This window comes from Malurus melanocephalus, unplaced genomic scaffold, assembly GCF_030028575.1.
Source record: "Malurus melanocephalus ecotype Western Australia unplaced genomic scaffold, MMel_1.1 scaffold_282, whole genome shotgun sequence".
In the NCBI taxonomy this organism is placed as follows: Eukaryota; Metazoa; Chordata; class Aves; order Passeriformes; family Maluridae; genus Malurus; species Malurus melanocephalus.
Genome location: NW_026623514.1, coordinates 889,516 through 917,095, shown reverse-complemented (window position 1 = coordinate 917,095; position 27,580 = coordinate 889,516). Strand labels below are relative to the sequence as shown.

At 40.3% G+C, this 27,580-nt stretch overlaps 1 protein-coding gene across 12 annotated transcripts in view; it reads right to left on the bottom strand.

Moving 5' to 3' along the window:
• Positions 1-378: 378 nt before the first annotated feature.
• Positions 379-27,580, bottom strand: part of EP400 (E1A binding protein p400) — a 47,429-nt gene continuing 20,227 nt past the window's right edge. For 4 of the 12 annotated variants that reach the window (XM_057376561.1, XM_057376569.1, XM_057376562.1 and 1 more), the window contains 37 exons: positions 27,166-27,340; positions 26,643-26,779; positions 25,854-26,040; positions 24,777-24,943; positions 23,790-23,944; positions 23,016-23,270; positions 21,802-21,966; positions 20,836-21,003; positions 19,622-19,713; positions 18,637-18,935; positions 18,005-18,207; positions 17,738-17,907; positions 17,328-17,524; positions 16,789-16,900; positions 16,171-16,314; positions 15,728-15,886; positions 15,417-15,500; positions 14,721-14,852; positions 14,555-14,599; positions 14,294-14,447; positions 13,641-13,879; positions 13,148-13,321; positions 12,856-12,903; positions 11,708-11,844; positions 11,146-11,202; positions 10,948-11,026; positions 10,182-10,382; positions 9,108-9,153; positions 8,907-9,016; positions 8,148-8,352; positions 7,497-7,660; positions 6,931-7,137; positions 6,441-6,636; positions 6,013-6,143; positions 5,443-5,610; positions 4,643-4,720; positions 379-2,882 (listed from right to left, as the gene is read on the bottom strand). In XM_057376561.1, the coding sequence (XP_057232544.1) occupies positions 2,610-2,882; positions 4,643-4,720; positions 5,443-5,610; positions 6,013-6,143; positions 6,441-6,636; positions 6,931-7,137; positions 7,497-7,660; positions 8,148-8,352; positions 8,907-9,016; positions 9,108-9,153; positions 10,182-10,382; positions 10,948-11,026; positions 11,146-11,202; positions 11,708-11,844; positions 12,856-12,903; positions 13,148-13,321; positions 13,641-13,879; positions 14,294-14,447; positions 14,555-14,599; positions 14,721-14,852; positions 15,417-15,500; positions 15,728-15,886; positions 16,171-16,314; positions 16,789-16,900; positions 17,328-17,524; positions 17,738-17,907; positions 18,005-18,207; positions 18,637-18,935; positions 19,622-19,713; positions 20,836-21,003; positions 21,802-21,966; positions 23,016-23,270; positions 23,790-23,944; positions 24,777-24,943; positions 25,854-26,040; positions 26,643-26,779; positions 27,166-27,340 (5,713 nt within the window). In that variant the 3' untranslated portion in view covers positions 379-2,609. The remainder of the gene's footprint in view (positions 2,883-4,642; positions 4,721-5,442; positions 5,611-6,012; positions 6,144-6,440; positions 6,637-6,930; positions 7,138-7,496; positions 7,661-8,147; positions 8,353-8,906; positions 9,017-9,107; positions 9,154-10,181; positions 10,383-10,947; positions 11,027-11,145; positions 11,203-11,707; positions 11,845-12,855; positions 12,904-13,147; positions 13,322-13,640; positions 13,880-14,293; positions 14,448-14,554; positions 14,600-14,720; positions 14,853-15,416; positions 15,501-15,727; positions 15,887-16,170; positions 16,315-16,788; positions 16,901-17,327; positions 17,525-17,737; positions 17,908-18,004; positions 18,208-18,636; positions 18,936-19,621; positions 19,714-20,835; positions 21,004-21,801; positions 21,967-23,015; positions 23,271-23,789; positions 23,945-24,776; positions 24,944-25,853; positions 26,041-26,642; positions 26,780-27,165; positions 27,341-27,580) is intronic. The other 8 variants (XM_057376565.1, XM_057376567.1, XM_057376564.1 and 5 more) reach the window with 8 other exon arrangements.

The window sequence follows — 27,580 nt, the reverse complement described above, 5'->3', positions numbered from 1 at the left end:
ATCGCTCCGAGTGCCCACCCATCACCGCGGGGATCGCTCCGAGCGCCCCTCCATCACCGCGGGGATCGCTCCGAGAGCCCACCCATCACCGCGGGGATCGCTCCGAGTGTCCACCCATCACCACGGGGATCGCTCCGATCGCCCCCCCATCACCGCGGGGATCGCTCCGAGAGCCCACCCCTCACCGCGGGGATCGCTCCGAGTGCCCCCCATCACCGCGGGGATCGCTCAGAGAGTCCACCCATCACCGTGGGGATCGCTCCGATCGCCCCCCATCACCGCCCCTCCATCACCGCCCCCCCATCACCGCCCCTCCACCACCGCCCACCCGGCTAACCCGCCCTCCTCCCCCGGACAGAAGGCAGGGAGAGGCGGCGGTATAAAAATGTACACTTTATTACACCTTCAGGTAGGATACAGCACTATTCTTATCATCCTACTGGGGTCGAGTACAAATGCTCATCACTTATGTACAGGTTGACTTCCTAACACACTCCTGGGAGAAAGACACATCGAAAGGAAAAAAAAAATAATTAGAAGAAAAAAATTGGTGACGTTTAATCTTCATCAACTGACCTAAACAAGAAACAATCGCCTCTTTAGACACCAAATCAGACCAGCACAACGATGTAGCCAACAGCTCTCCCACTACTGGAACTCTTCCCCCCCACCCCGACTTTCATGCACATCGTAAAAGCTAAACATTTAAAAGTAAAACTCGGGCTAACTAAGCAATATTTTTGGATGAGCAAGGTTATACTGTACACAGCGTCACTATCCATTACCACTGCATTTGCTCTGCATTTTAAACTACTCCGCTGCCAGCAATGCCAGCTCCCTGGCTGGCCATGAAGTTTAGGGGATGGCACACACCAGTGGTTAGCAGGATCAGTGGAATACTACTGCATGCAAAAACAGCTTAAAAAAATAATAACAAAAACAAACCAAAATGCCCTTGTATTTGTAGACCTCAGGGTCCAAGAAGAAAAGTTTGCAGGACAAAAGAAGTATAAAATAAAAGATCAGGAACGCTGCCTGAGCCAATGTTTACATTTGTGATCTGAACAGAATGGGCTGTGCCCATCCCACCTAACACAGAGGAGCTGGCTGAGAATTCTTTCTTGTTTAAGCCATGTGGATCGCCAGGTACCAACAAGTGTGGACACACAGAGGTAAAAAGAAAAYATATGCTTTTCTTGCCCTTAAATAGGCTCCCTTCCTAAAAGAGTAAAAAGATCACAGAATGGAAAAATGATTTTAAAACCATGTCAGAAAAGGAATGTTGTAATTTTATCTGGATTTTACACATTGTGCAGTTTTACGGCCAAAGTAATATAAATCCCTTCAAGCCACCAAGGGCTTTTTGATTCCTCACTCAGTGCTGTTTGCAAAGTCTGTTATTAATTGTATGCAAGAAAAGTAAAGAAACCCCCCACAGTTCTATGCAGCTTTTTGCTTTTTTTTTTTTTCTCCATAACAATAAGGCAAACTGATTTGGAGGAAGAGGCCACGCTCTATTCACATCCAAAATACCCACCTGAAGATACATTCATTGTTAGCTTTAGTAAAAGAATAGTACAAAAGTTAGATCTTACTCTTTACACAGTTGAAGAATTAAGTCTTAGATTTAATTTCACTATTCTCCCCTCCCCCCACCCTCCCAAGCTGAAAGCYGTGTAAAAAGTACTGAACATTTAAACATGTTGCAAGAGCAGAATGAAACTGAGAGATCAGATTTTATCAGCTGGAGATTTTCAGTGACAGGAGTCCCATGAGAAACAGCTATGGATCATCTGTTTAGCTGTATCTACTGAACAACTCTTTTACCAAAAAAAAATGGGCTACACTTTAATAMACATCTACTATCAACACAGTATTTACTCAGCTCATGCCTAAAATATCCATTATTTTAAAGTGAAATATGAGAATGAGCACACAGGTTGGGCGATTCAATAAACTGTACACAAAAACTACCAACAAACATTTTAAAAGACTTACAAAAATGGAGAATGAAACCTTTTTTCCTTTTTAATTACATATACTTACAGGTTTTCMCATTTATTGGCTAAAACTTTGCAGAGAGCACTGCAAGTCTGTGTTAGATCTTCCAGGGGTGCTTGCCACAGGGAAGAACAACACAGCTTTTGTACAGATTAAAAATACTGAGCTGTATCAGCCACACCTGGTTCTTKGTGTGGCTTCACTGTGGGTACTGAGCACACACTGAACTACAGCAGAGAGCTGCATATTCCCACAGGCAGGTGTGGTATTCCAACACAGATGGATTTTACTGACATTTATGACAGATCACCATTTCACTTTTGAGAAGCTGGGCAGATTTTAAACCTAAGAAATGCTTGCTTTAACTGGTTTGAATGAGCACAGAGAACACAGGCAGAATGCATCTTGTACAGAGTTTGAGTGCTAACAGTTGCTAATACAYTGAAGTTACACGTGGGTTTTCATGTTTAAATGTTCACCAGCAAGAAACCTTCTGCTACAAAAAGAAAAAAAAATAGAGGTGTTTTGTCTTCATTTGGATGTTTGGAGTAGCTTCTCACTTGTCTCAGCAAACACAAAGTGCTGTGTTTCYCTGTTATTGCATTAGTTCAACTTGGTTTAGTAGGTGCCTTTAATCTGACAGTCGGTGTCCTCATTTGTACTTTTGCTTGCTGACTCTGGGCTTCAGGAGCTGCTGGTGCCTGGGCTGGGTTCTGTACACCTGGAGCCTGAACCTGGGGAGATGCTGTGGTCACCACCTGCTGCTGTATMAGTTTCTGCTGCACCACCTGAGCAGTAGCAGTGGTTGCAGGGATCACCTGAACCTGCTGTTGACCTGCTGTCGTCTGAGAAAGGGTCACAGTTTGGGGCTGAGCTTGCACCTAAATAGCAGGATGAAAAGGCAATTACAAAATCGTAATTGAAACCAAGCATTCATTACATTTCTACTCTACAGAAGGAATCCTACTTATTCAGGTATTTGCTCTTTTAACTGACAAACATCTCAGACAGATTCTGGGAACACAGGCTCTGTGRTTTCACTGAGAAACACCTTTCTGTTCCATTTTCTAGAGCCTTACAAATCAGCACTAAGAGCCAAGATGCCTTTAACTCAGATCTCTGCAGTGAAAATCAAAGGACATGCTTCAGATACATTCAGAAGTCAGATGAAAGGTATACAAACCCTACTAGATATACAGGAAAATTCCTCTACTGYAGAAGTGAAGGAACAGGGCAAAGAACAGAGGGACAACCAGAGGGCCAAAGAGATTTAAATGCTGACTCTGCACCCATATTGTGACAACAAATASAGCCACTGAGGCTTCCCACCAGTCTCTGCCATTACCCTTTCAGACTACAGCTGCCAGTCTCTATTGCCAGTTTAGGTTAGAATAGTTTGAACTCCATCCAGAAATCTAATGTTCACAGCTCTACCCAGAGCAAAGGAGAAAAAAAAATCAACATCTCCTTGTTCAAAGGACAAGRTAATGAAAACTGAGCAGCTTCAGCTGCCTTTGTCAGATGCAGAAGCCAAACAAAGCTACAAGGGCTTCTCTGGGGGGAAAAACTAACTACTGAACAATCCAAAAGGAATCCACTGGGAAGCACTAAAAMTGTAGGTAAAAAGAATGCCACATACATATAATCATGGCCTAAACCTACTGCCACTGAAGTCTCTGGTGTACACTGGAGGGCAACTATTTGTCTTGTTACCACAGACTCCAGCAGTCCCAGAGTTATGCCACCATTGCTGACTTTTGAAAATGACCTAGGAGCTTCTCCTGATTACAGAGGGCAACTCAACTTGTGTTGACTGATGAGGTTTCTGCTCCTTGCTGTYTACCTTACCCTTGAAGCATTCACATCTGAGGTGGTTATCAGATAGCTTACACCACTTCATCATCATTCTGAGATAAACAGTCACAGACTTCATTCTGCACTAAAACACTGCACTGTAAACTCTGGCAGATTAASAGCAGATTGGCCCAGACTATTTTTTGTGCACCAAAAGCAAGAACTTCATCCACCATCCAAAGTTAAATCATTCCTGCCAATCAACTGCTTAAATTATGCCTGTTGCTAATGATCTGGATGACATTGCTCTAAACAGTGTTAATTAAACTGCCTRATCATTAGGGGAGTGGAACCAAACCATCTGACCTTCTCCTGCCCTAGCCCTGTCTGTTAACTAGCACACATTTGGATCTACCACACTGTTCTGACTTTCACAAAGCACTTGGCAMAGGTCTATGAACTGACAAAAACCAACTTGTAGCCTTCAATTTGTTCTAATTTTTGTAGAAAAAGCTCAGATGGTGCTCATTAGTTCAATTATTTGCTATATTGATTATACATCATCAGAAACTAACCTTTAAAAATCCTTTCAGCTCTAGAAAACATTTGTAAAAATCTGTTTTTCAGCTTATCTATAGTGATAAACAATCATTGCTACATCTACCAAAGTTTCAGACTAGAGAATATGCAGCAGCTGATTCAGTATTCAAGACCTATTTTTGTAGAAAGGCATTTGCTATACCCTTCAAAAATACTACCTATGCCACAAAAATGCACACATTTCAAATAAATGAGCTTTTAGTAAGATCACRTTTCTAGTGCTGTATTTGACAAAAGCAAAACCTACCTGTTGGGAAACTGAAACCATCTGCTGAATGTTGGCAACAGTAGCCTGCTGCTGGACCACYTGTGGGAGTTTCGCAACCTGTAGTCATATGAAATAAAGAAAGAYTGGGTCAAAATAAAAAGCTGCTAATAGCAGCAAAACAACACATCTAGCAAAACTTTAAAGAAGGGGAAACCTTTCCAAAGGCCTGTTCCTGATAATTTGCAGCTTGGCATTTTCAGTGAAGCTGAATGTTTGTGACACATTTTAGATCAGTGAACTGAAGCTAGGGGAGAAGAAGCCACATTTTCAATTCTAACTACAACACTAATTTCCTCTTAACTACCTATAAAATTGCAGGAAGCACACAACTTACATTATCTGGAATACACTTTTGAAAGAGTAAGGCTTCCAGTTCCTAACCCCTTTTTTTTTCCCTTGGTCAAACCAATCCAGTTATGCAGAAAATATGTGAATTGTCACCCACTCTTGGCTACCAGAAGAAGGCTGTAAGGCAGCACTAGCAAGAGTTAAAACTCTGGCTGAATTTTCCTTAGTAAGCACAGTATAGACAAGCTCCCTTGCCTAATAAAAAGTAGTGACTCCATCATTTTATTTCAAAGAGGAAAGGTGAGCTCATGGCTCATAGCTCCTCTGACCTGCTGTAAGGCCACATATTCAGCACCAATGAATTTTATAAGAAGTAAATTTAAATGAATCTGTGACTAGAATTTAAATGAGTGGGTGCTGAATTCTACCTCACCTGTCATCTTTACAGTGCTCCAGTGCCAGTACAGTTTAAAGGTGTAAACCTGTGTTACCTGTACCTGAATCTGGGCCTGCACTTGCTGGGTTCCACCTGGTTTCTGGGTTTGGGAAATTGGAGTTGTTAAGAACTGTGTTTTAATGGCAGGCTGTGTAGCATAAGTTACTTTTTGCTGCTGTGAAGTCTGCTGTTGGGCCTGGACTGTAACCTGTTGAGCATTTATCTGCACAAGAGAAAAAAAGGCATCAATGACTAAAAAGATACATGTATTTTAAAGAACAGGTATGTGACTAACAAGTTTAATTACATTTAATTATTGAAAAAAAATCTCCCAGGATTAGCAATAACAAAACCAGCACTAGATGGAAGATTTTATGCATTTATGGATRTAATTATTTACTGAAAAGTTTCTCTCTTACACACAACAATCCACTTACTAAAAACTACCATACAACCAACCACTTTACAGAAAAAATTAAGCACCTGAGAACCTGTTGTCTMTAGACAGACTTAAGATTCACCTCCAGAAATCCTGACTGACTCTCTTGAGTGGCCTGTAATCCAGAGCCAAAGCTTTACAGCCACAGAAACATTGCATAACTTAATGGGAGAGCAGACACAGTACCTTTTGCTGCACAGTAGCTTGTCCCTGTGCAACCTGGGGCTGGATGGCTTTCTGCTGCTGTGCTGCTTGGTGGTGCTTGAGTTTTAGCAGCTGCTGGACATGTAGTGGCTGTGCAACTACTGTCTGGCCTCCTGAAAATTACAGAAACAATTAGAACTGTGACAGTCTTCAGTTTATTGCTTTGTCCCAGTAATAACAGCTTTTATAGACTTAYACATCTGCATGGCTTTTTGAGCACCAACAACCCCCTGATTTTAATGGGAATAAGAGATATGATTTTGACAGTGGAGAAAATTTCTCATCTAAGGGCATGAGTAAGCTAACTTTGTGTCGCAACAATAATCTTTCTACAGGAAAAGAATCTGTCTGTACTTCAGGAGACTGCTATGAAATACAATTCTTCCTATTTCCAACTTGCATTCACATACCTGCTGCTTTCTGTGGCTGCCCAATGGCAACACTAATGCCTGCAACAGTCACAGGGAGTGTGGTGACTCCTGCAGASGACACAACAGCAGCTGGAACAGACACCACCGGAGGCTTTGCCAGAGCAACCTGTGCTGCTTGCGGAGTCTGGGCCTGGATCTGTCCTTGTGCTTGGAGCTGGGAAGCAGGAACACGAGTCTAAGCAGTAAGGAATGAAGATTATTGTACCAGCACAGAAATATTTGCTGCATAAAACAGGTGATTATGAAGTGGTAGCTGTAAATGTTTCTAAATGTAATGGCTCCCATACAATGACACAACTCAGAGGTAGTATCAATGGTAAGAGCAATGGAAAGCTCTTCCTCCTGAACTGCCTAAGGGGCAATTAATGGAAAGGGCACTTGTGTCTGTGAATGATCAGTGCCCAGTCCATTTAAACCAGCCAAGAGTGAGATGTTTGTGACGGTTTTTGCAAAGTCAAAGCCAACTCACCAGGCGAGCCACTTGCAGGTTGGTCACCGTAGTGCCCGTGAGGACAGCRCCAGGACGAGGGGCTGTCACAGCAGTGAGCTGCTGAGTTTGCTGCTGCTGCTGCACTTGCACTTGTGCTGTTTGCTGTTGCGCCCCTTGCTGTGTCTGCTGTGCTGCCTGCTGCTGGGGGAGCTGCAGCTTCTGCTTCTGCAACTTGAGCAGCTGCTCCTGCAAAAATCGTCACACTTCTATCATTTCCCATCATTTACATTACAGGGAAAAAATGGAGATGAAGAATACTAAGCTGAAAAAGGAAAATATTCTATACCAGACTACAGTTAAGATCAAGTAGCTAAAATACAACTTTTACACAATGTGTTACCAGTAAGTGCTTTCCTTCCCACCTTACTCTATTATTGAAAGTGCTGTCAGACTCACTGCCTGCATGAAATTTTGGCAGGGTGAAATGTAGGACAGAAATACAGCTCACTCTAGCCCAAGACAACAGGACACAACACACACTGCTAAGGAAGCTTACAGTAACAATGACAGAAACATGCATGTTTGCTCCATRAGCATTTCCTCACCTGTGACAGTTTCCCTACAGTTTTTATTTGAGCTGGAGACTGGGCTTGTGCCTGRGCCTGGATCTGTGGGACCTGCACCTGAGCAGCCTGCTGCTGCTGTTGCCTCAGAAGCTGGAAGTGAGCAGGAGTGATAGTTTTGCCTGACAGTTGGACTGTTGGTGTAGCTGTGAATAATGAAAAAACAAAATGCTCAGAAGAAAACTTTCCAACATTCAGTTTAATTGATTAATTTCACCTGAGAAGCTGAGCTGTTAAATACTTATTTTTTTGCTCCACTTTGTGGAGTTACTAAATGTAAGAACGTATTAGCATGAGCATGATGTAAAAGCAGAGTAGATCATAAAACACACAGGCCTTTCTTCACATAGGTTTTTAGTCAAGACAGTCAATTCTAACATTTTACTGCTAGACTGTTAATAGTATTTTTAAATTGCAATGCCTAGGGGCCAAGTTCTCTATTGCAACACTTCATCCAGAAATAGGGGAGAAAAATGTAACCTGAGCACCAACAATAAACCAAGTTAAAAATCAAAACCCTGCTTAATTGTGCTCCAGACTCCCAATATTGCGGTGCTACAGTGGTCAAACAGCTACAGGAATTGTGRCCCTTTATGCACCACTGGAAAAAGTCCCTAAGCACAGGATTATTACCTGGTGTAACCTGGGTCACCAGTGACCTTGTCTGGGTCTGCACAGGGGTGAGGTTGGTGGTGACCACGGCTGAGGCTGTCACTGATGTGACGGCGCGGACGCCCTGGGTGGAGGCGATGGTCACCAGCTCGGTGGAGGCAGCCGGCGCCGCGGCCGCTCGGGGCTGGCTGTGAACCACCTGCGCCGTGGCTGTGCCTCCCGAAGTCTGCAAGGGAACACAGCCATTACTGCTCCATTCCCCTGGAACCTTCTGGAAATGGACTGTATCGTTGCATAAACAAACAGAAAAAATGCAAAAGGGAAAAAGACCCAAATGTTTATAAAACATCTGTTCAAATGCATCTTAAAATCAGCATCAATCCAACAGGCTGATTACCACTCTATTACAGACATTTTATTTTAGTGCCTTTCAATATTTTGCTTTATCTTCCATAGTCTTAAACCATTAACATAATGAGGATCATAATTAATAAAGCACAAWACAGTTACAGGCTGAAAATGTTAATGCTACAATCCATTGCTTTTAGCAGCACTTGCCTATAAACTATTTTTAACCRCGTTAGGCATTTGTTTCTGATAAAGTGCTCCAGAGTGTTTGAAGTTTTGGTAAGGGAGAGGGTTTTGATGAAGAACCCCATGGTGCACACGAAATTTGCAAGAAGCAGAATTTCTGACAATAYTGAAAGCTGAAGAAAAGAGATATGCTGATAAAACATGTAACCCAGTGTGTCCAGGGACACAATGACAGGATCTACTCACAGTCAATGTCCCAGGTATAACAGGYGAGGCCAGACGTTTGTTGATGGGCTGGAAGGTAGCAGCAGGGACCCCAGCAACRGTATTCACAATCACATTTCCACTCACTGTAGCTGAAAGCAAGCCAGGATTAAATGTGAGATTCTAAAAGTGAAAATCCCCATGTCCCAGCATCTCCAATGCCCAGTTATAAGGTCTCCTTACCTGTCTGGATGCTCGTCCCCGTCACCGCTGTTTTGATGGTGCCCGCCTAATTAGAAGACAATTAAGGTAACAGTTTAGAGCAACAATAAAAGAAAACTGAACATTGCTTACTCTGCCATGCTGCTTAACACAATGCTGTATTCCAGAAGTGACAAGTAAGAAAAATGCAATGGATATTTCTGCAGATGTTCATTAACTCTACAGATCACAACAACTAATGTATATATCAGGATTCTGCTTCACTAATGAGCAATTGTAGGACCAGCCAAGTGTGTGGTTAACACGGGTGACTGGACATCCCTATTAGCAGGAGARGGGAGCAGTATCTTACTCTGGCACACCACACACACAACCACTCACACAGGAACATCACTGAGCACTTCATACACAGCAGTGCTTGTGGGTCAGAACCCACCCTCTGTGTCTTTGCAAAAGCTGYAGTGTTCTTGTCCTTCAACAAATAAAATAAATCCACCACTGCCTGCACACATTACTGTGCAAACTGGATTGGCTTTAAAAACAGAAGCCTCAGACCAGTCATCAGATTCACTGAGACTCTAGATTTAAGGAAGACATGGAAACTTTGCACAAATTTGCAGTAAAATCATCATGGTATATCCTGTAGRATGCAACATTTCACTTGTCTTGCAAAGGTTAATGAATCTGGTTTTTAAGYTCTTAAACGGAATAGTTCTCACAGCTATATTCTCCTTTATTCGCCAAATTCTCTGTATTGTCATAGATCTCTGTATAAATACTTCTCATTGACTGTGTAAATCTATTCACTCAGACTTCATTAAATTAAAACCTAAAGTGCAAAGGAAAAACCATCTTTGCATGGTGTTTTTCCACCTCAGAATGCCAAGATCTCTTGCTACAATAGTACAAACAGTCTTAATAAATGAGGAAACCAGAAGATATCCAGCATAACCAGGGAAAGAAAACAAAAAAACTATCTTTTATCTCACTATACTGACCTAAAATTCTCACTTTCCAGAGAAAACACGACACRAGCACAGCACACACAGAACTGAAGTTACTACATCAGAAGGCACCGAGTTGTCCCTTTCTTACCAATACTGCTGTGTTGGCCACAGTAGTGACTGCAGTCTGCACCACTGCCTGTGGCTGCTGAACTACCTGTGCCTGTGGCTGTGGCTGTGGCTGGGCCTGTGCCTGCTGCACGGGGGGCTGCTGGGGGGGCTGCTGGCCCGCCTGGGGCTGCTGGGGCTGCGGGCCCGTCTGCTGCTGGGCCCTCTGCTGCTCCGCCAGCGCCTGCAAGGCAAGGACACCTTCAGTCTTCAAGCATGGAACAAGTAGGATGTGGGKTTTTTAAAAACAAAGCAACAGACAAACCCACTTTAATTTTAACCACAAAATCTCTTAAATTCTAATCAGAGACAGCCCAAAAAGCTGCCTTCACTCTCCAAGTTACACAAYCTGACTCAATCTACAGGCTGTACTCATAGTTTAATGGCTTAGAGCACAGCGCAACAAGCAACATATCATCCACAAGCAATGACAAGTAGCTCTTTCAGAATAATATAAGAAATGAGGCTATAGAATGGTCAAGTATAAAAGCAAGATTTTTRTATGTTTTAATATCTTTTGCAGAAAGTTGCTCCTCATTGTTTAAKGAGTCTGAGTGTGACAACAAACCAAGGAAAGGTCCTACTTTGAGCCTTGGTTATCTAAACTCCTGTACATGAACAATCTGCAGCTGCTCATAACACCTACTGTACTGCCAAACTTTTCCCAGGAGGCAGTGGTGCTCATACCTTATCTGTTGCCAAATTTTTTAATTTCTGCAGTGATTTGAGCAGCAGAAACAGGACCATACCTTTTTCTCTTTGGCAATGCGTTCTGCTCGGAGGGATGCAACTTGAATTGGAGGAAGGGGCTTATCATAGTTGATTCCACTGGAAACAACAATAAGACAGAACACACAATATTTAAAAATAACTGAAAGCTAGGAAAAAAAAAAAAAAAGGTGCACTTTTAGGCAATTTATATCTCCTCCAAGATGGGGAGTGCTCACCTTTCTGCAAGCACTGATGCRTGCTTTGGATTCTTCTGGAAAGGATTCATGCCAAGTCTGAAATTGAGCAAAACTGTATTACTGAGACAGAAAAAACTTAAAACCAATATTTAATTTCACATGTTTTAGMTATGACACTGCAGTTCTGGTGAAATTTTCATGATATTCCCACCAGTACTGGAGCCTGCATACAGACCAACATCTTAAGAAAGAGAGTAAATACTAAAAAAATACAGAAAAATTGCAGGAAGATACATAGCAGAGAACATACTACTAAACAGCATAGACAGCAAATTGTTTACAATTCAGGCAAATGGATATAAAGTAGATTAATAAAACTCCAACTGAGCGCTGTTCTGCTCTTAATGGCAAGGAGCAAATGCCTGCAGTGAGACCCAAACACAGGAAATATGGAGGTGTTTCTGATAACACAGARCACACAGAGAGAGATCAGGAACAGAGAAACAGAGTGTAGAGTAACACTGAGTTTTGAGAGCCATTCAGAACAGTTTCCAGGAGATCCATGGTGACAGGGAGACCAAATGATCCCAGGTGAACTTACAGAGGTTTGATAGGCGGACTTCTTTTCCCTGCAATCATTTTCATCATCTCAAAATGATTAGTATAAAGCTGTGTGTGCGTTGCACCCTCGTCTTGAGCATAGATCTGATTGGTACGAAGCGGGCGACTGTTTTTAGTCTAAAAAAAGAAAACAAACCGACTTTCAATTGCAAACACACCCAACAGGGCATTTTGTCTATGTTTAAACACAAGGCGCGCTCGTAGATTATTTTAAAACATACTCCAACATATCTATCACAGACTGGTTCCTGCCTGGTGTCACTGATAACTTACTGTCACGCAAAACTCTATGGGAAATATATAAAGAAAAAGCAAAATAAGGAGCAGTTCTCACGGTCACACTGGCATCAGCACTTGGGGACATACAAAATGGCAAACTCTAATTTGAAAAAGAATCTTTGCTTTAGTTTAGATTTTGCAAGTTTAATTCAGTACCCAAACCAAAAGCCCATTAGTTTATAGTTATGCATAGCGCACACATAAGATAATAAAACAAAACCATCACTGCACTGCTCTCCCAACAAAGCTAGGTTAACATCCACACACCATGCCACTCTAACATTTGGCTTCTCCTAAACAGAAACTGCCAGTCAGGGACAAACCTCCTTAGCAGTCAGAGAATAGGACTACAGCCAGAAGTTCTGGATTCTCCACCCAACTCTGTCACTAAATTGCTGTGTGGTTTGGAAGAAGGTGTTCGCAGTCATGGAATGTTTTTGTTTCTGTAGCATCCTATCATCCTCATTTACTAAAAGGTGTTTCAGGCATCATATTCACTATGTATTTGTAATCCACTTAGACTCTAGCATGGGGTTCATTCTTACAGATCTTAAGTACCATCAGGATAAGATACATGGTGATTGTTTGGTGGAAAAATGCCAACTAYAGTTTAAGTGAAATCACAAACTTCTTGCATGATCTAAAATTTATCTATCAAATCCAAAGCTGAAGTCTGGTGTCAATCCACTGTATCAACAAAAGAAAGGAAAAATAAATTTGGAATTTTAATTAATGTTTCAGAACTCAAGTAACACTCAACATGGATCTCATATGAATTATCTGCCCACCTCCATTGCTGCTAAATACCACAGTGTCTAGATTTGATTTTGAAAGAATACCAATGCACACCTTATAAATACTTTTTGTCTTCTTTTTAGGATTAGCTTCGTACATTAGCTGTAAAATAAGAAGGAAAGTTAGATGATCTTTTGTGGAAGATTTTGTTCAGGTGCTTTTTCTTTTCAAAGAAATCACATAAAATAAGCGGAAATCCTGATGAGAATAATTTAAAAAGTCTTTTAAAAGTTATTTATTTACACTGTTGAAAACGTTTAACAAAAAAACGAGTGTTTATGGAGATAAGGAAAAAAAACTCTACAACTTAAGGTAAAAAAAGACGCATCATTCTAGRTGAACTCACCTTCCCTTCCTCCCGTGGGATAATGACATTCTCGTATCTGTTGCGGCACTGCTTGGGGGAGCGATAGACTCTGCTGCAGGAATTAACAACGTCACTAACGAGGTCCCAGTTGGGAGTGTGTGCTGGCGACACAACGGCAAGGTTTAAAGGGAGCTCCAGCAGCTGCTTCACTGCCTGCAATGGAGAGGGGAACATCAGGTAAGTGCTGCTCTCTTCTCGAAGCTGGGAAGAACCTCAGCTGCATTACCCAATGTCCAGCCAGCACAATTAATCTGAATAATAGCAAGTGGTTTCTAAAACAACAGTATGGCTTAATCATACATTTTGTAGTTTAGCCTTTAATTTCTCCTCAGAGGAGCACAAATGTCAGGTAATCAGCCCTGAGTTAGGTCAGCAAAATGCCAAACCAGCCATTAGGAATTAGAAATAACCCTGAAGAGGTAAAGTGCAGRAATAAAAACATGACAGCAGAAGCTGCAGGTTACAATCTGACCTGCAGAAGTGCCCAGTCTTCACTGATCAGCCACTCTGGATTATCCTGACCAGCCTCAGTAGCTGGTTTGACAAGAGTTGGCAAAGGCTTTGCAAACTGTGTCTGTTGTTTCAACAAGATGTTCTTCTTTTGCTCTTTGCCCTCTCGGCGCATTTTCAGCATTCCCGGAGTTGCTCGATCAAAGAGTGAACGAGGTGGGATAACTGTCTCACCATGACGTTGTTTCTTCTTTCTACCTGCTGCTCAGACAAAAAATAAAACGTTATTGGTAGACAGATAAAATAATTCTTTGATTCCTCAGCTGCAAAATGATCCTCCAGGTAGAGTATTCCCCATTGCCTCTGAAAAGCATAGTCAAGAAACAACAGAGTCTGTTATAAAGTAAGACCAGCCCTGTCCTAACTCACAAAGCAGAATGTCTGCTTTCTAAAACTGTCCTGTTAAGGACACCTTTATGTCTAAAGAGAAGACATGGCATAAGAACTGGGCCTTCCAGTGATTCTGCCACTTCAAGGCCATGGTGAGACAAAAATTTTCATCTCTTCAAACCTTCAAATTTGATCTTTGCTGGACCAGACATGCAGAAGGTATGGAAAACCCTCTGATTTTTTAAACTGCAATAAATCTCAGAACAGTTTAGAGGAAACACTCACCAGAAGGATCTGTTTTGTGTCGTTTACGCTCCTTCCTGACGTACACTGGAGGCAATTTTGACTCTGGAATAGGGGTGGTATCATACATCAGGCACATAACAGAATCTATGTAGATATCATTGTCATCCTGAGGTGGAGTAGGAGGAGTCCAGAGCTGCACAGAACAAAATTTGTAATTACTGCAATGTTAACTCTCCACTGATCTTTATGTTTCATAAAATAAAAAGCCTTTTTAGGCTGCCTGGTGCTACGTTTACTTACTGGCATAATTTCAGTTTGTCCATCTGGACCTTCATAGACATATTCCTACACAGCAAAAAGAGAACACAATTCAAATGATCCAACTGAAGCCTGRAGGAAAAAGGTATTCTCAGAGTAACTGTTAAGAAATACACTATTAAGAAAAACAAGACTGATCAGCAATTACTTTGTTGTACGCATCCTCCCGAGTGTAGGTTAGAAGTTCCTCTTCATCCTCCCAAAGCATTTTTTGCTCTCTTTCTTTTAACTCCTTCATATGCTGGACTTCCCAGGCTTTCTTCACAGTTTTCAGTTCCATCTAGATGAAAGTTAGACTCCTTAGAAACTTATGCAGYAACAGACACTGGATTAGAAGTCATCAATTTGTAATTTTATGGATAAATTCCTTGAGGTTTGACATTTTCAGCCACARGATTCTTATAGCAATTTCTTAACAGGCACTTGCACAATCATTTAGAAGATATTWTTTGGTCTTTGTTGTGAGTTTTTAAATCATCAATATAAAGCAATCAAAAAATTTCAGTTAAACAATGAAGACAACCAGAACACAGGCTCACTGAAATTAATGAAATTCTTTCCCCACTAGCAATGGAGTACAACAAATATTTGCTGAGCCGAACTGAAAGCAATTCCCATTTTACAAAAAATAAATTAAGAACTGACACCTGCTTAAACCAGAGAATCCCAAAATAATGAGCTCTCTGTAAGACATCATGCTGTTCATAAAATATAGCAAGAAAAGATCACAGAAGYGCCTATAATATATTCCACATCACTGGAGAAACTTCCATTTCATATTGACAATATAATATATGTTGTTCTTTGACAGAACAAMACAGAAAAGAAAGATTTGTTGTTTTACCTCACTCAACCGTGGCTCATTGTCATCAACTGAACCGTGGAAGAGCTCAAGATAATTCAAAGCATACTTCTCAATTGGAGTCAGCTGAGGAAAGAATCAAGGGGAAAAAGTGTTACTTTGAGGATAAAAAAAACATTACTTTGAAGTACCCAAGCTCTCCTTAAAATTGARCATCTTAAATCAGTGGGAGATCTCCCTTCCATTTAATGTGAGAAACAACAAAGTTGCTTTAAGATCAGTCTGCAAAGAAATGGAAACATTTGAACTAAACATCACTTTTTAGCCAGAAAAGTCATAGAAAGTCATGGTACCTGATCTACAACAGCAACCAACTCCTGCAGCTGTGWGGGCTCTTCCTTGTATTTTGTCTCGCAGAGCTCTGAGATTAAAGGTTCAATGCTTGACTCAGATCCTATTTCTTGTATGTGATCATTTGACTCCTCACCCTCTCGTTCAATGCTGTTGAGGGCCTTTCAGAAAGACATTTTAAAAATAATTAATATGGAAAGAAACTCCATAAGGAGTTCACTGAAATGCAACACAAATTTCTGGAGTAAATCTCTGCTGCAGCAAGAGAAACAGTCCCAGAAAATCTAAAACTCAGCTTTGGGCTTTCRGAAGTTTTGTCACAAATGACAAAACAGAACAAAACTACCAGAAAAGAGACACAATTTACCCAAATAAAACAAGATTAGTCAGTTGCTTAATATTAATGTTGCACAGATGTATTTTTARTGTATGTGTTAATCATTACCTCTATGAATGGTCTTGCAACTTTAGGTGAAATATTTTCTGCTGGAGATGGCTCTTGAGAAAGTACTACAAATTCTTCTGCTTTCACTCTAAATCCAGAATCCTCCATAGGAGAATGAACCTCAAATAATTCCTGAATTGTTTGCTTGGTAAATAGAAGGGGAAAAAAGAGAAACACATTCAGTTTTTGGGAACATTCTATTTTTTTCTGTATTGGAGTCCCAGCTGGGATGATCTGTTATTGTCTCAGGTATCTTCAAAGCAGCAAATGAGAGCCTCTCTAAATACCCAAACTTCTTATTTTACATTTTTAAACCCATTGAGGCCTTCAACGTTACAAAATCTTCAGAATTTTACAGGGTGAAGAAACCACATTAAGTGATGGGTGATGTCTGTACATCACTGTGCAAGTAACAAAACAAAAGCAGATGGACAATATTTGAGAGAATGTGGCCCCAACACTGAGCATTCAAGCAATCATGAAATCCACTGTGCCTCCTTATTAATTCTAGCCCAGACAGACTTCAACTAAATGGCTGTTAAACACACCAACATAGATGCTTGAATGTATTAAACACTGGAACATGGGTGTTTCAATGTACTCTGAATATTAACTTACCTGTGTTAAAAAGGCCATTGAATAGTCATTTCCCTGAGCAGCTACTTCTCTGATCAAGTCCTTTGTGCCATTTTTCAAAAGCTTCTCTTCTACAGAATTACCACTGACAAGCCTAAAAATAAAAGGAAAAAGTCTRGTAAGTCATTTCCTAACCAGCTTTCTGAAACAAAAAGGTAAACTGTCCTTAGAGAATAACACTAAACTCTTAAAATGTGGTAGTATGTGTTAGTTGTGGTCCAGGCCCAGAAAAAAACACATTACCACCTCTACTTTACTTCAGAGCTTTCTTTTGATAATTTATGTAATAAAAAAACCAAACAAAAATCAACAATATAAAGGATAACTTATAAAATTCCATGTAGATAAATCTCATGTAGGGATGATTCATTCATTTTCGTATGATACCCTGGCATCTTTTTAATTGAAGGGAAGTGGTTTTCAGCAGTTTCCACTTTATTCCAGGTCATACAGGGCAGCACTATCCAAAATAACCTTACATTAAAACATGTCAAAGAGCAGACAYTGACTGCAACAATCACCTGTATATATGGATATCTTTACATCTCCCAATTCTGTCACACCATTCCTGAGCTTTTGCATCCATCACTGGGTTCAGGTCATTGTCATAGAACACAACAGTGTCTGCCTCAACAAGATTGACTCCTGTGGAACGGCTGTGAGAGGAAAGGATGGCACAGAAAATGCGCTTGTCTCTGTTGAAAATCTTCATCAGCTCCTACATAAATAGAATAAAAACAAGGGCTAAATAAACCATATACAAAAATAAAATACCAAACCAAATTCACTACAGTCTAATAAAAGAACAGACAAAAAAAAGTGTTTTAAACAGAGTACAGAACGAGGCAAATTTCCTTTCCCTGCTGTAGTGTGTAAAAGCCTGGGCAGCACACATTGCTGTAGCAGGGGGCAGCTGCTAGGGCACACTTACCTGCCGTTGCTCCTGGTTGGCATATTCATCAATCCTCACAAAAGTGAGGAAATGGAAATTCAGGAACAACTCCAGTATGTCCAACATCAGAATCATCTGTGACAAAATCAGCACACGGCGCCCTTCGGATTTTAACTTCTGAAGCAAGACAGCCAGAGCTTCCAGTTTTCCTGTAATTCAAACAGAAAAACCCATAGTGGTTTCATACAGAAATTCCATCACTGTGAACAGGAAATTACTGAAATATTGTCAGCAAATGTCCTTTACCTGAGTCATACTGCACCAGCCGGAGGTCAGGGAACTGCAGCAAGTGGGGAGTTGTCAGCTGCTGCAACTGATGCAAGTGTGGAGCTGCCTTCTGCCTCASGTTGTGCTTAAGGAGCTTCAGTCTGTGACTGTATGAAGGGGGAGGATTTGCTACATACAAACATGGGGGAGCAGCAACTGCAGCTGGCAACACGAAGAGAGCCCTGTGAAAAGCATCAAAACAGGGCAATACCGATTASAAAAGCTACACATGAAATGATCATCAATAATTACAGGCACAGCAATAGAAGTCAGTCTTAGCTAGGCTAGCTTCTGCCTGCATCTMTGGGTCTTAATTCTTGTCAGTTGGGCCCAAGAAGTACCTCTTCAAGTAAACCCAAAGCATGAGAATGTAAGCCTAAGCATGRTCAGCTGAACTTGAAATTAGGAAAGAGGCACTAAAACCACTTACAAAGATCCAAAGGAAACAGAAGTCACTTATTTTTATTTTCATGCTGCACATCATTTACTGCTAAATAAACCATTCTAAACCAAATAAGCTCATCAACCAAAGCAAGTTTTTAAGTCTTCTTGAAAAGGGTTTTAGAAATAACTAGATGTTTAAAAGCTTGTTAGGCAGAGTCACAGGTTACCTGTTAACAAGATCCTGAAGGGATTCCTGTTGCTGAACCAAACCCAGGATCATTTCCCGCAAGGGGTTACTTGGGCCTCCGGAGGCACTTGAAGAGAGGCAGCAGTTGACAAAGCCAGCCCACCTCCAGCTGTTGCCTTCACTGGCAGGCAGCTGGGACATTTTTCTGTCCCCAGCCAGGGAGCAAACACTCAGCACGTCCCGGCCGTACATCGGGGCCCGCGAGCAGCGGCGCTCATTGCCAGAGAAGATCCTGTCCAGGCGCTCCTTCAGGAGACGGTTCTTCTCCTCAAACGTCTCCTTTGACAAAAAAAAAGGTGAATAAAAACCAYATTTGCTGCTCATCACAATAAATGAGGGATTTTGAGTTTTTTAGAATGAAACTATCAGGATCAGAGTATAGATCCTCGAGTAGAACTACTACTTAGACCAATTACTAAAGCTATTCATTTCAGGTAAAATCTGAAGGCTACGGCTGAATTCAATTCATAAAGAGTCAATTCTACCTTAATTTAGTGTCTTCTTGCTTTTTAAAAGTACATTTTCATARCTTTTGATATATTCTTGATGTTTCCCTATGCTTCATAAGTTGCTTGAGTATCTTTTCTAAAAACTTATTGAGAAATCTATAAAAATTTGCCCAATTGCCTTTATGTTCAAAACACAGAGAAAATATTATGATTTATTTAYGCATTACTACATAATTAAAATATATTACAGTTAGAAGAACTTGTGTGCTATTACAGCAAAAGAAAGCCGTCAGCTCTTTTTATACACCAAGATTTATTTTATCTTTGYATTACAAATGAAAATGCATCAGATCTCTCAACCTGAAACATGGACAGAAGTTGGGATATTTACCTGCTCTGTAATCACCAAAGTTACTAATWAATTCCATCTTTGCAAATTATAGCTTCCAACTATTACATGGACTTATGATTGACTCTGAAAAGTTGTGTTTCCACAAGAAAATAAAAATTTGTTACCTGTGACTGTCCATGCAAAGGTGCTGGTTTCAACACTGCTCCCATGTCACCAGATGGCAAGTTAGTAACTGTAGCTCTACCTGGAATACAAACTGAGGATAAACCTTGTGTTTATATATTTATTCTTCTGAAGATTGGTCTCATTTGTTGTTTTCARTAAGTAGACATTTCACAGCTGTAACACATCATTGTTGCAGACAAATTTTTAGTCTAATTGTCCATTGGATATTGCAAATTTGTACTGTTATACATCAGATCCCCAACAGATATTTACACTACCTGTTCTCACAGAAATCCAAGACAGATCAATGGAATTTTACTTTGCTTTGTCCAAAGTGCTGTGCTGCATTTGTACTTTATTCAAAATGTCACATACAGTGCAATACACATTAACATTTAGGAAATGTTAATATGAACAGGATAGAAAACAGAAAATGTTCTAATTCAGGAAATTATTGTTTCAACTTATCTTAAGCAAATCAGCTAAGATTTTGCAAAAAACGTATCAACTCACTGTATCTACAAATTGGTGAAACCATATGATGGAACCTCAGTAGCATTCTTGTGAATTCATCTGTTAGCAGATATTTACTCCAACAGTTAACTACACTGCAAGAACATCACACCATTTTGAAGGAATAGCAAGAAAATTGCATCAGATGGCCATTTTTAGGGGATGAACTTCTAATGTTGTATTTATCTTCATTTAATAATCTGCTCTTTGGTTGTAAATGCATTAATTTCTCTATTATTTTTGATCAACATCTTGGTTGTGTTTTTAAACAAAGAACTGATCACATTTAACAGCAAGGCACCAAATACCTAAGCAAMATTCACAGAGAGAAATGGAAAACTTTAGCCTGACTAGCTGGAGAAACAAAAGAAATTAGATAAAAGCAAAATCAATCTGGAAAACAATCACCCTTGATTTTTCCTTGCAAGAATTAAGTATTTCAAATTTATTTCTTCTCACAAAAATTTGACCAAAGGCAAAACTGGCAAAAAAAATTAATAAAGTTACATGTATTCCCAAGTTCATACGAAAAAATTTCTGAAAACTCCAGTACACACAAAACTGGAAGGATTTGCCTCATAGTTTATCTGCTTCTGAACTCAACTTACAGAATTACGATCTGCAACAAGTTGGAGTTATATATGAACGTGATTTTAGCAATTGAATATTTGGAGACATTTCTTCAGGCTGGAAAACCCACCTTGCTGTGTGACTGCAGTGGAAGTTGGGACACCTGCCTGGTGCTGGTTCCCTAAAGCRTTCAGGGCGTTCTGGACAGTTCCTGCTTGGGAAACCGTCTGCATGACCACGGGGCCCTGAGGCCTCAGGTACTGCTGCCCAGGGGCTGACACAATCTGAAGGACACTTCCTGCAGTGGAGGATTTTGAAACACATTAGGGTGGAGAGAGTGGAAAAGAATTAATGCACTCTAGCAAAATCTATYACTGTTGCATGTTGATCATTATTGTCTCAAACGATGTTAAAATTTTACCAGGTAAGTTCATTACACCAATCTACGACAAAGRAGGGAAACACAAAAGTCTTCACAGCTGAAGAGGACTTTGGTGTCACAGAGGTATCATTTGGATGAGATCCAATCAACCAAAAAATCCTCATTTAACATTCTCTCTATTTATTTTGTTGGTCACAGAGAATCAAGATATGCAGTTCTCCTRAATTTGGCAATACACACCACCAGCTAGGGAGATTTGAGAACAAAACATATTGTAGGCAGAGCATTCTGCTCAGGGCAATAGTTGGGTCAAAATTCAGAAGCACACCAATCTTGAAGTATTATTTACACAATTTCAGAACAAAGCAAGAATGTCCTCACTTTTGTCTATTTCTGCTCAGCAGGGAGTTTATATCAAATAATGCCTCACTTTACTTTAGCAGCACTGCATGCATGTGAAAACAAATCAGAYAATAACATTTTTGAAATAATACAGAAGAAGAAAATAACTATGTCCTTCATTTGACAGGCATTTATTTTCCAAACTAAAGCTACCTTGGCATGCCTGTCTCACACAGAAAATAGGAAGAACAGGACAATATAAGCACTGAGGATGGAAAAATCTCTGCGACATACAGGAACAATGAACATGGGGCCCATATCAAAACATGAGCATTCTAAATAATGGGAAATGCCTGTGTTGAAGTTAAGTACCTTGTAACTGTAGGGGTTGCCCAGCAGTGAGCTGGCGGAGCTGACTGTGTGATAAAGTGAACTTGTTCCCTTGGAACTGCAGGGTCACCGGGGTCTCTGGCTGAGCAATCCTGCCTTGTGCTCCTGCTATAGAAGCCAGCTGGGCTATTTTTACTACCTCACCACCTGTTAAAGAGGGAAACGGGCATTAAAAAAAAACAAAGTGGGAGGGGAGTTGTTCAATATTYACAATTCTACATTTTGGTTAGTAAACTGGTGCTGAAGCGCCTTCCATGCATAATTATACTTAGTGCATCAAAAGTGTCATATAAAAGTTAAGCAGGTATTGCTTTCTATATTTGTTGGACAAACTGGAAAGAAGCTGATTGTTTAAAGGGTAAGAACATCAACATTTTAGAAATTAYCACTTTCATTAGCAAAAAAGTTAAGAGCTACCTGAAAACTCATGTGACACTTTGTAACAGAACAAGTATAGACATTAAAGTGATTTTCACTGCCTTTTCAAGAGCATGAAGGAAGGTTTAAGAAAGAAATTAAAATACGTGTGGTATAGTAAATACACATTTGAAATTTGCTGATGGAACATGATTTATATTAAGCGACCTGCATTTASACAAACCAAAAAGCTTTCAAGTGGYAAGGACCAAGCTTTTTGTGATTTAAATGCAGGAAGGTTAGAGGCATTTCAGCATTGAGTTTTACGATATTGAGAAAACACTGGTGTGAAAATTCAGCTTTTGTAAAGGCAGTGCGTTACCCCAGAGATAAAATTAATACATCAGTGCTCAGTACTCTCTACACATGCTAATAGGCAGTGCACATACAACCTTAAAGCAAAGCCTCATCGCTTTTCTCTGCCTAACAGTGGCGACGCTCCTCTCTGCCAGAGAGGCCTTTAGCAGATGGATTAGTGTTTAACATGAAAGGAATAATTAGGAGAGAGCTAAAACATTTGGTCTGAAGGAAGTCTTGCCAGCAGAAGAAACATGCAGAAATAGGAGATTAAGTTGACACCGCTAATGTATGTCCACAGCAATTCTATTGTTTCTTATCCAATTTTCGATTTTCCTTGGTCATATAAGCAACGTACTGAGCAAGGCTAATCAGAAGAGTGAAAAAAAAACAACGATTCTGTACACATTTTAGGGTGCCTAGTAACTTAACCTCATTGTAGTACAAAGGTGGGAGAAACCTTGAAAGGGGAGGCCACTTACTAGGCAACCGTGCCTGGGCCTGAGAGGTCAGTACGAGCCTCTGAGGCAGCACACTCTGTTGGATGGTGTGCGGGGGGGGCTGTGGCTGTGGCTGTGGCTGTGGCTGGGGCTGGCCCGGCTGCGGGGCCGGCGCAGAGGTCTGGCCCCGCGGTTTCACAGGGTTGGCTGCGCTAGTTGCTGTGGTGAAGGTCGCTGCGGGCTGGTGTCTTGGAGCACTGGTGGAAGCCTGAGTTGTCTGAAACTGTGCTGCTGCGGCTGCAATCAATAAGGGTTGTTTGTGCAAGCTGTTAGAGGTTTTAACTCGGCTCTTTTAAACAACCTGCATTAAAAAGAAACCTTCCAACAGGATAATCAAATGGCTACAAGAACGGGTTGTCCTTACAGACTGGGATTTCTAGCCACACCTCTTACTCCATCCTATTCTTACAACATTATCTACTTGGAAAGCATTGTTTAAWGGCTAAATAAATACACAGAAGCACTGAACATTCCCATCTTTGACAGAATATTACACATCTTYGGGGTTTAAATACCAACTGTGGCTTATTTATTCCATATGCTAACAGGTTACACAAAGCTTAGTYTTGCATTATACTGGCAGATCATACTGGAGAAACTAGTGGGGAAATTTACTGGCAATTAGTTTGTTGGTATTTTTAAGCCATTAGTATTCTAGACCATTAAGCTAAAGGGAAAAGGAGCTCTATGAAACAAACTAACTTGTACCTGTCTATGCAGAGGTGCAGGTGACCAAGGTGGCACTGACACCCTTACCTTGGTTTGAGGACACCGTAGCTATGGGGGATCTGCCTCGCACTTGTCCCTGCTGAGTCACCGTCGCCGTGGTCACYGTGCGCTGGACTTGAGTGCTTGGGAAAACTACAGTCCTGCCCTCGGGCTTCTGACCATATTGAACAGGCTGGAACAACCTGACAACAACAGGAACAGTCAAAGGCTTTAGGGAGATCACAGWTTGGCCTTTAACAATAAACTCTGTCACCCTGGAAACACATCACATAAACTGATCAGATGCTGATCTCCTTCCTGCAGATGGGTGAAGCTGGCCAGACTCATCACTTCACAAACTACCTGAGTAAACATTGCTGAAAGTCATTTTTCTAAATCCAAGAAAGAAAACTTTCATTGCCATATTCCCAGTTTAATGCAGGATGCTTCAGAATTACAGCAAACATCTTGAAGAGGCTAGGTCAATATTCAGAAAAAGATATATTGAAAGATATAGGAAAAGAAGGGCTCTCATATAATCTCCAGAGAGACATGAACATGCTGCAGGTCATCAGGCAGCTCTCTTGCATTATAAAAACAGTTCCACGGTTGGGAACACTASTTTGTAGGAGAGAAACACTTTTAAAAAATCTACTGCCATAAAACTTTGTCTCTTACATAACAGTGAGACCACAGCTGACACTGAAGGTTCAACTGAGTCTTGAACTATTTTCAGGCCAATTTTTCAAAACAACACTCAATTGCCATAAAAAAAGTCCAAGAACAATCTGCTGGTGAAGTATGGGACTATGGGAAACCCATCGACAAACTTCAAATGGAATTGCAGGCCTCAAAAAAACCGAAAGTCTTATTTTCAGATGTAAACAAGAAAGCAAGATAATAATAAAAGGCAAATGTAAGCMTGAGGTTTTGTGTGAATCACATTAGAAAAAATGCAGAGAGAACTTAGTAAAGATTGCAACAGAACCACCTTTTCCTGCTGTAGTTCTAGCTTACRAGTGCAGGTGCACATACCTGCTTGGTTTGAGCTTCACTGGGTTGGGCCTCGCTGGTGGTGGAGGGGAGCTGTAGATTTCTTCAATCAGCTTTCTGGTAACCTTTTGTTTTGGCAACATTTGTGCTTCATAATGAGTCATTTTGTTTTCCATTCCAATGAGATCAAAAAGAGACAGGTCTGATTCCTGGGGATATTGGAAAATTAAGTTTGCTTTATGTGGTGACCCWAACAGTCAAGTCATTTTATGTGCAATGCTGAATTAAATTTCTTTATATTTATTTTTTACTTGAAATATATGGTGTAAGTTTAAGAAATAAGCTATCAATTATTAGCCAAAACTATCTAGAAAACCTGGAAATAAATCTTAAACTGACAGTCCCACTTTAAGCATTAGATGAAAAAGAACTGAAATCATTAGCCAGCTATGGAAATCAAAGCAAGGCACATTTAATAATCTTTCATATATCATACTTTCCAAAGAATTAAATAGAACTCTTTGAAGGTCAACTATCAAGAAAAAATGCCAAATTATAATTCAGGAGTAGAAAAATATGATGGGTAGAAATAAAATCAAACAAAAAATTTCAGCAGCTCCATTACTTTTGTTTTTTTATCATGTCAAGGAGTGGGATCACTTGTTTAACAGTAACAGAAATAGTGCTACTTCAAATGGATTGACAGAAGGGTACCAATTTAGTCATTGAAACAGAATGTTTACTGTCGTGAAAAGGAATAAGTCTCGCTTTCCTTCAGCTACTGAAAGCAAAAAGAAAACTGCAGAATGTCGTAAATAAGCAGAGTGCTACCCACAGTGACTTCAGTGCTGGAAAACTCCTAAAAACATCAGCATGAGAGCAAAGCTAATTTCTCTTTGATCAAGCAGTTCAGGAAAAAATGCTGTTTACAAACCACAGAAAAAGTTCAAACCACTATGGCAGAAAAAGAAATGCAGCAAGGACACACTTGGTAGGCACAGTTACGGAACAGTGAATTCCTTCTATTTATAAGCTTCAGGTAGACTTAGCACATATAAGAAAATAGTAAATACCGAAATTCTGCCAGGAATGAAAAAAAACCTTAATTTTATTACTGACCTTCCAAATATCTCTTTCCAGGGCTCGCAGCACCAGAGAGGCTGTTCTGTATTCCAGTGTTTCTGATACAAAGGAGGCGCTTGAAAGGCGAGGGTTTATCAGATCAGGGTGGTTACAAATMCGCTGCAGCTGCATCAGGACATGCAGGACACTGATGAAGTGTCCACTTTTGAGGGCTTCCTGGGTCCTACCAAATAAATTGTACAGAAATACATTGATTTATGGGCAGCTTTTATGGAGATGTCCATTACTCAGCAAGGTGAGAATTGCAATGCAGTATGTTATGTAATAGTCTTAAAACAAGTTTAGWTTTCACCAAAGTTTTCTACACCATTTTAAGCAGCACTATACTAAAAGTAAATTTGAAAAAGTGAAACTTAAAAGACCCAGTGGTGCCTTACAATCAAATACAACCTATCCAGCTCCCTATCTTGTCCCTGCTTTGTTTTTGTTTCACCCCTGCACCTGTCAAGTACCACCTGGGTGAGTTTGAGAAAAAGACTTTAAAAAAAATCAAAAACGACTCTTCAGAATAAATGTTAAAATGAAATAGCAACAAACGTGACCAACACAACTTGGTTCTTATGTTCCAGAGGCAAATCCAAGTTCTTCATAAGGCCATAGCATCACCTGAGTGTACTTTATAATGCAATCACATTCTATTCACAGGTCATAATGCCAATTTCAGAGAAACATTAAAATGCTTCCTAGCATGGCAATCATTTAGTTACTTGCTTGCTTAAGCACTAAAAGTGACAACATTTTATATTTACTGTTGTAAGACCTTACCCTGGTTGTAATATGACATCCTCATACATGGCTTTTTGTCGACTAGACAGACGGCACTTGAGCACATGTTCGTACTTCTTTGTGAGCTGCTTTTCAACATCTCTCTTTGATCTCCGCAAAATAAATGGTTGAATCATCTGAAAGGTTTCAGAATTGAGAGGAAAAGAATTCTCACTTCAAAGATTTTACAACAGGAAGCTAAACTTATTCACACCTAACAGATTTGATGTGATAAACTGCATATGCTATATATAATCGCACTGCTATGCACACATTTGTATAGACATTAATTTGCTCTTTAATTTCTGCATGYCATGCTTCAAAATCTGAGCCCTGTATTATTTTTAAAATAAATCTCCACACCCTCCTGGTAGCAGAACCCCCTGCTTTCAGAAGGATTTTCWGTCTGAACTGAACAAAGTGTTACAAAAGGGCACAGATTATGATCTGAACTATGTATTTTTATTCCCTCCCCCTCAACAGCATAACTACTGTAGTAGGATAGAGAAAAAAAATTACATACTCTGTGCAACCTGATTACCAGTTTATGGCAATAATCCTGGTTCTCCTCATTAGGTGCTTTTACTGGAAAATCCAGGTAAGGTCTGGAAATTCCCGGAATCAAAAAATGCACCATGGTCCACAGCTCCATCAATGTGTTATGCAAAGGAGTGTCTATCAGAAGCAAACGATGCTGGCTGTGAGCAAAAGAAGATTTTTAATTGACTGATTACTACAGTTTTATATTTGCCAGATACACAGAAGAATTAAATAGTTAAATAAAATCAAACGTAGGATAAATTATCTTTTCCATCTTGACTATACCACCAAACTAGCTTCTTCATTGAAGAGTATCAGAACATACAAGGGGATCTGTTTSGGAGCACAGAGTATCAACAAAGAACTGTAATGTTTTATGATAGTGGAAACAAAAAAAT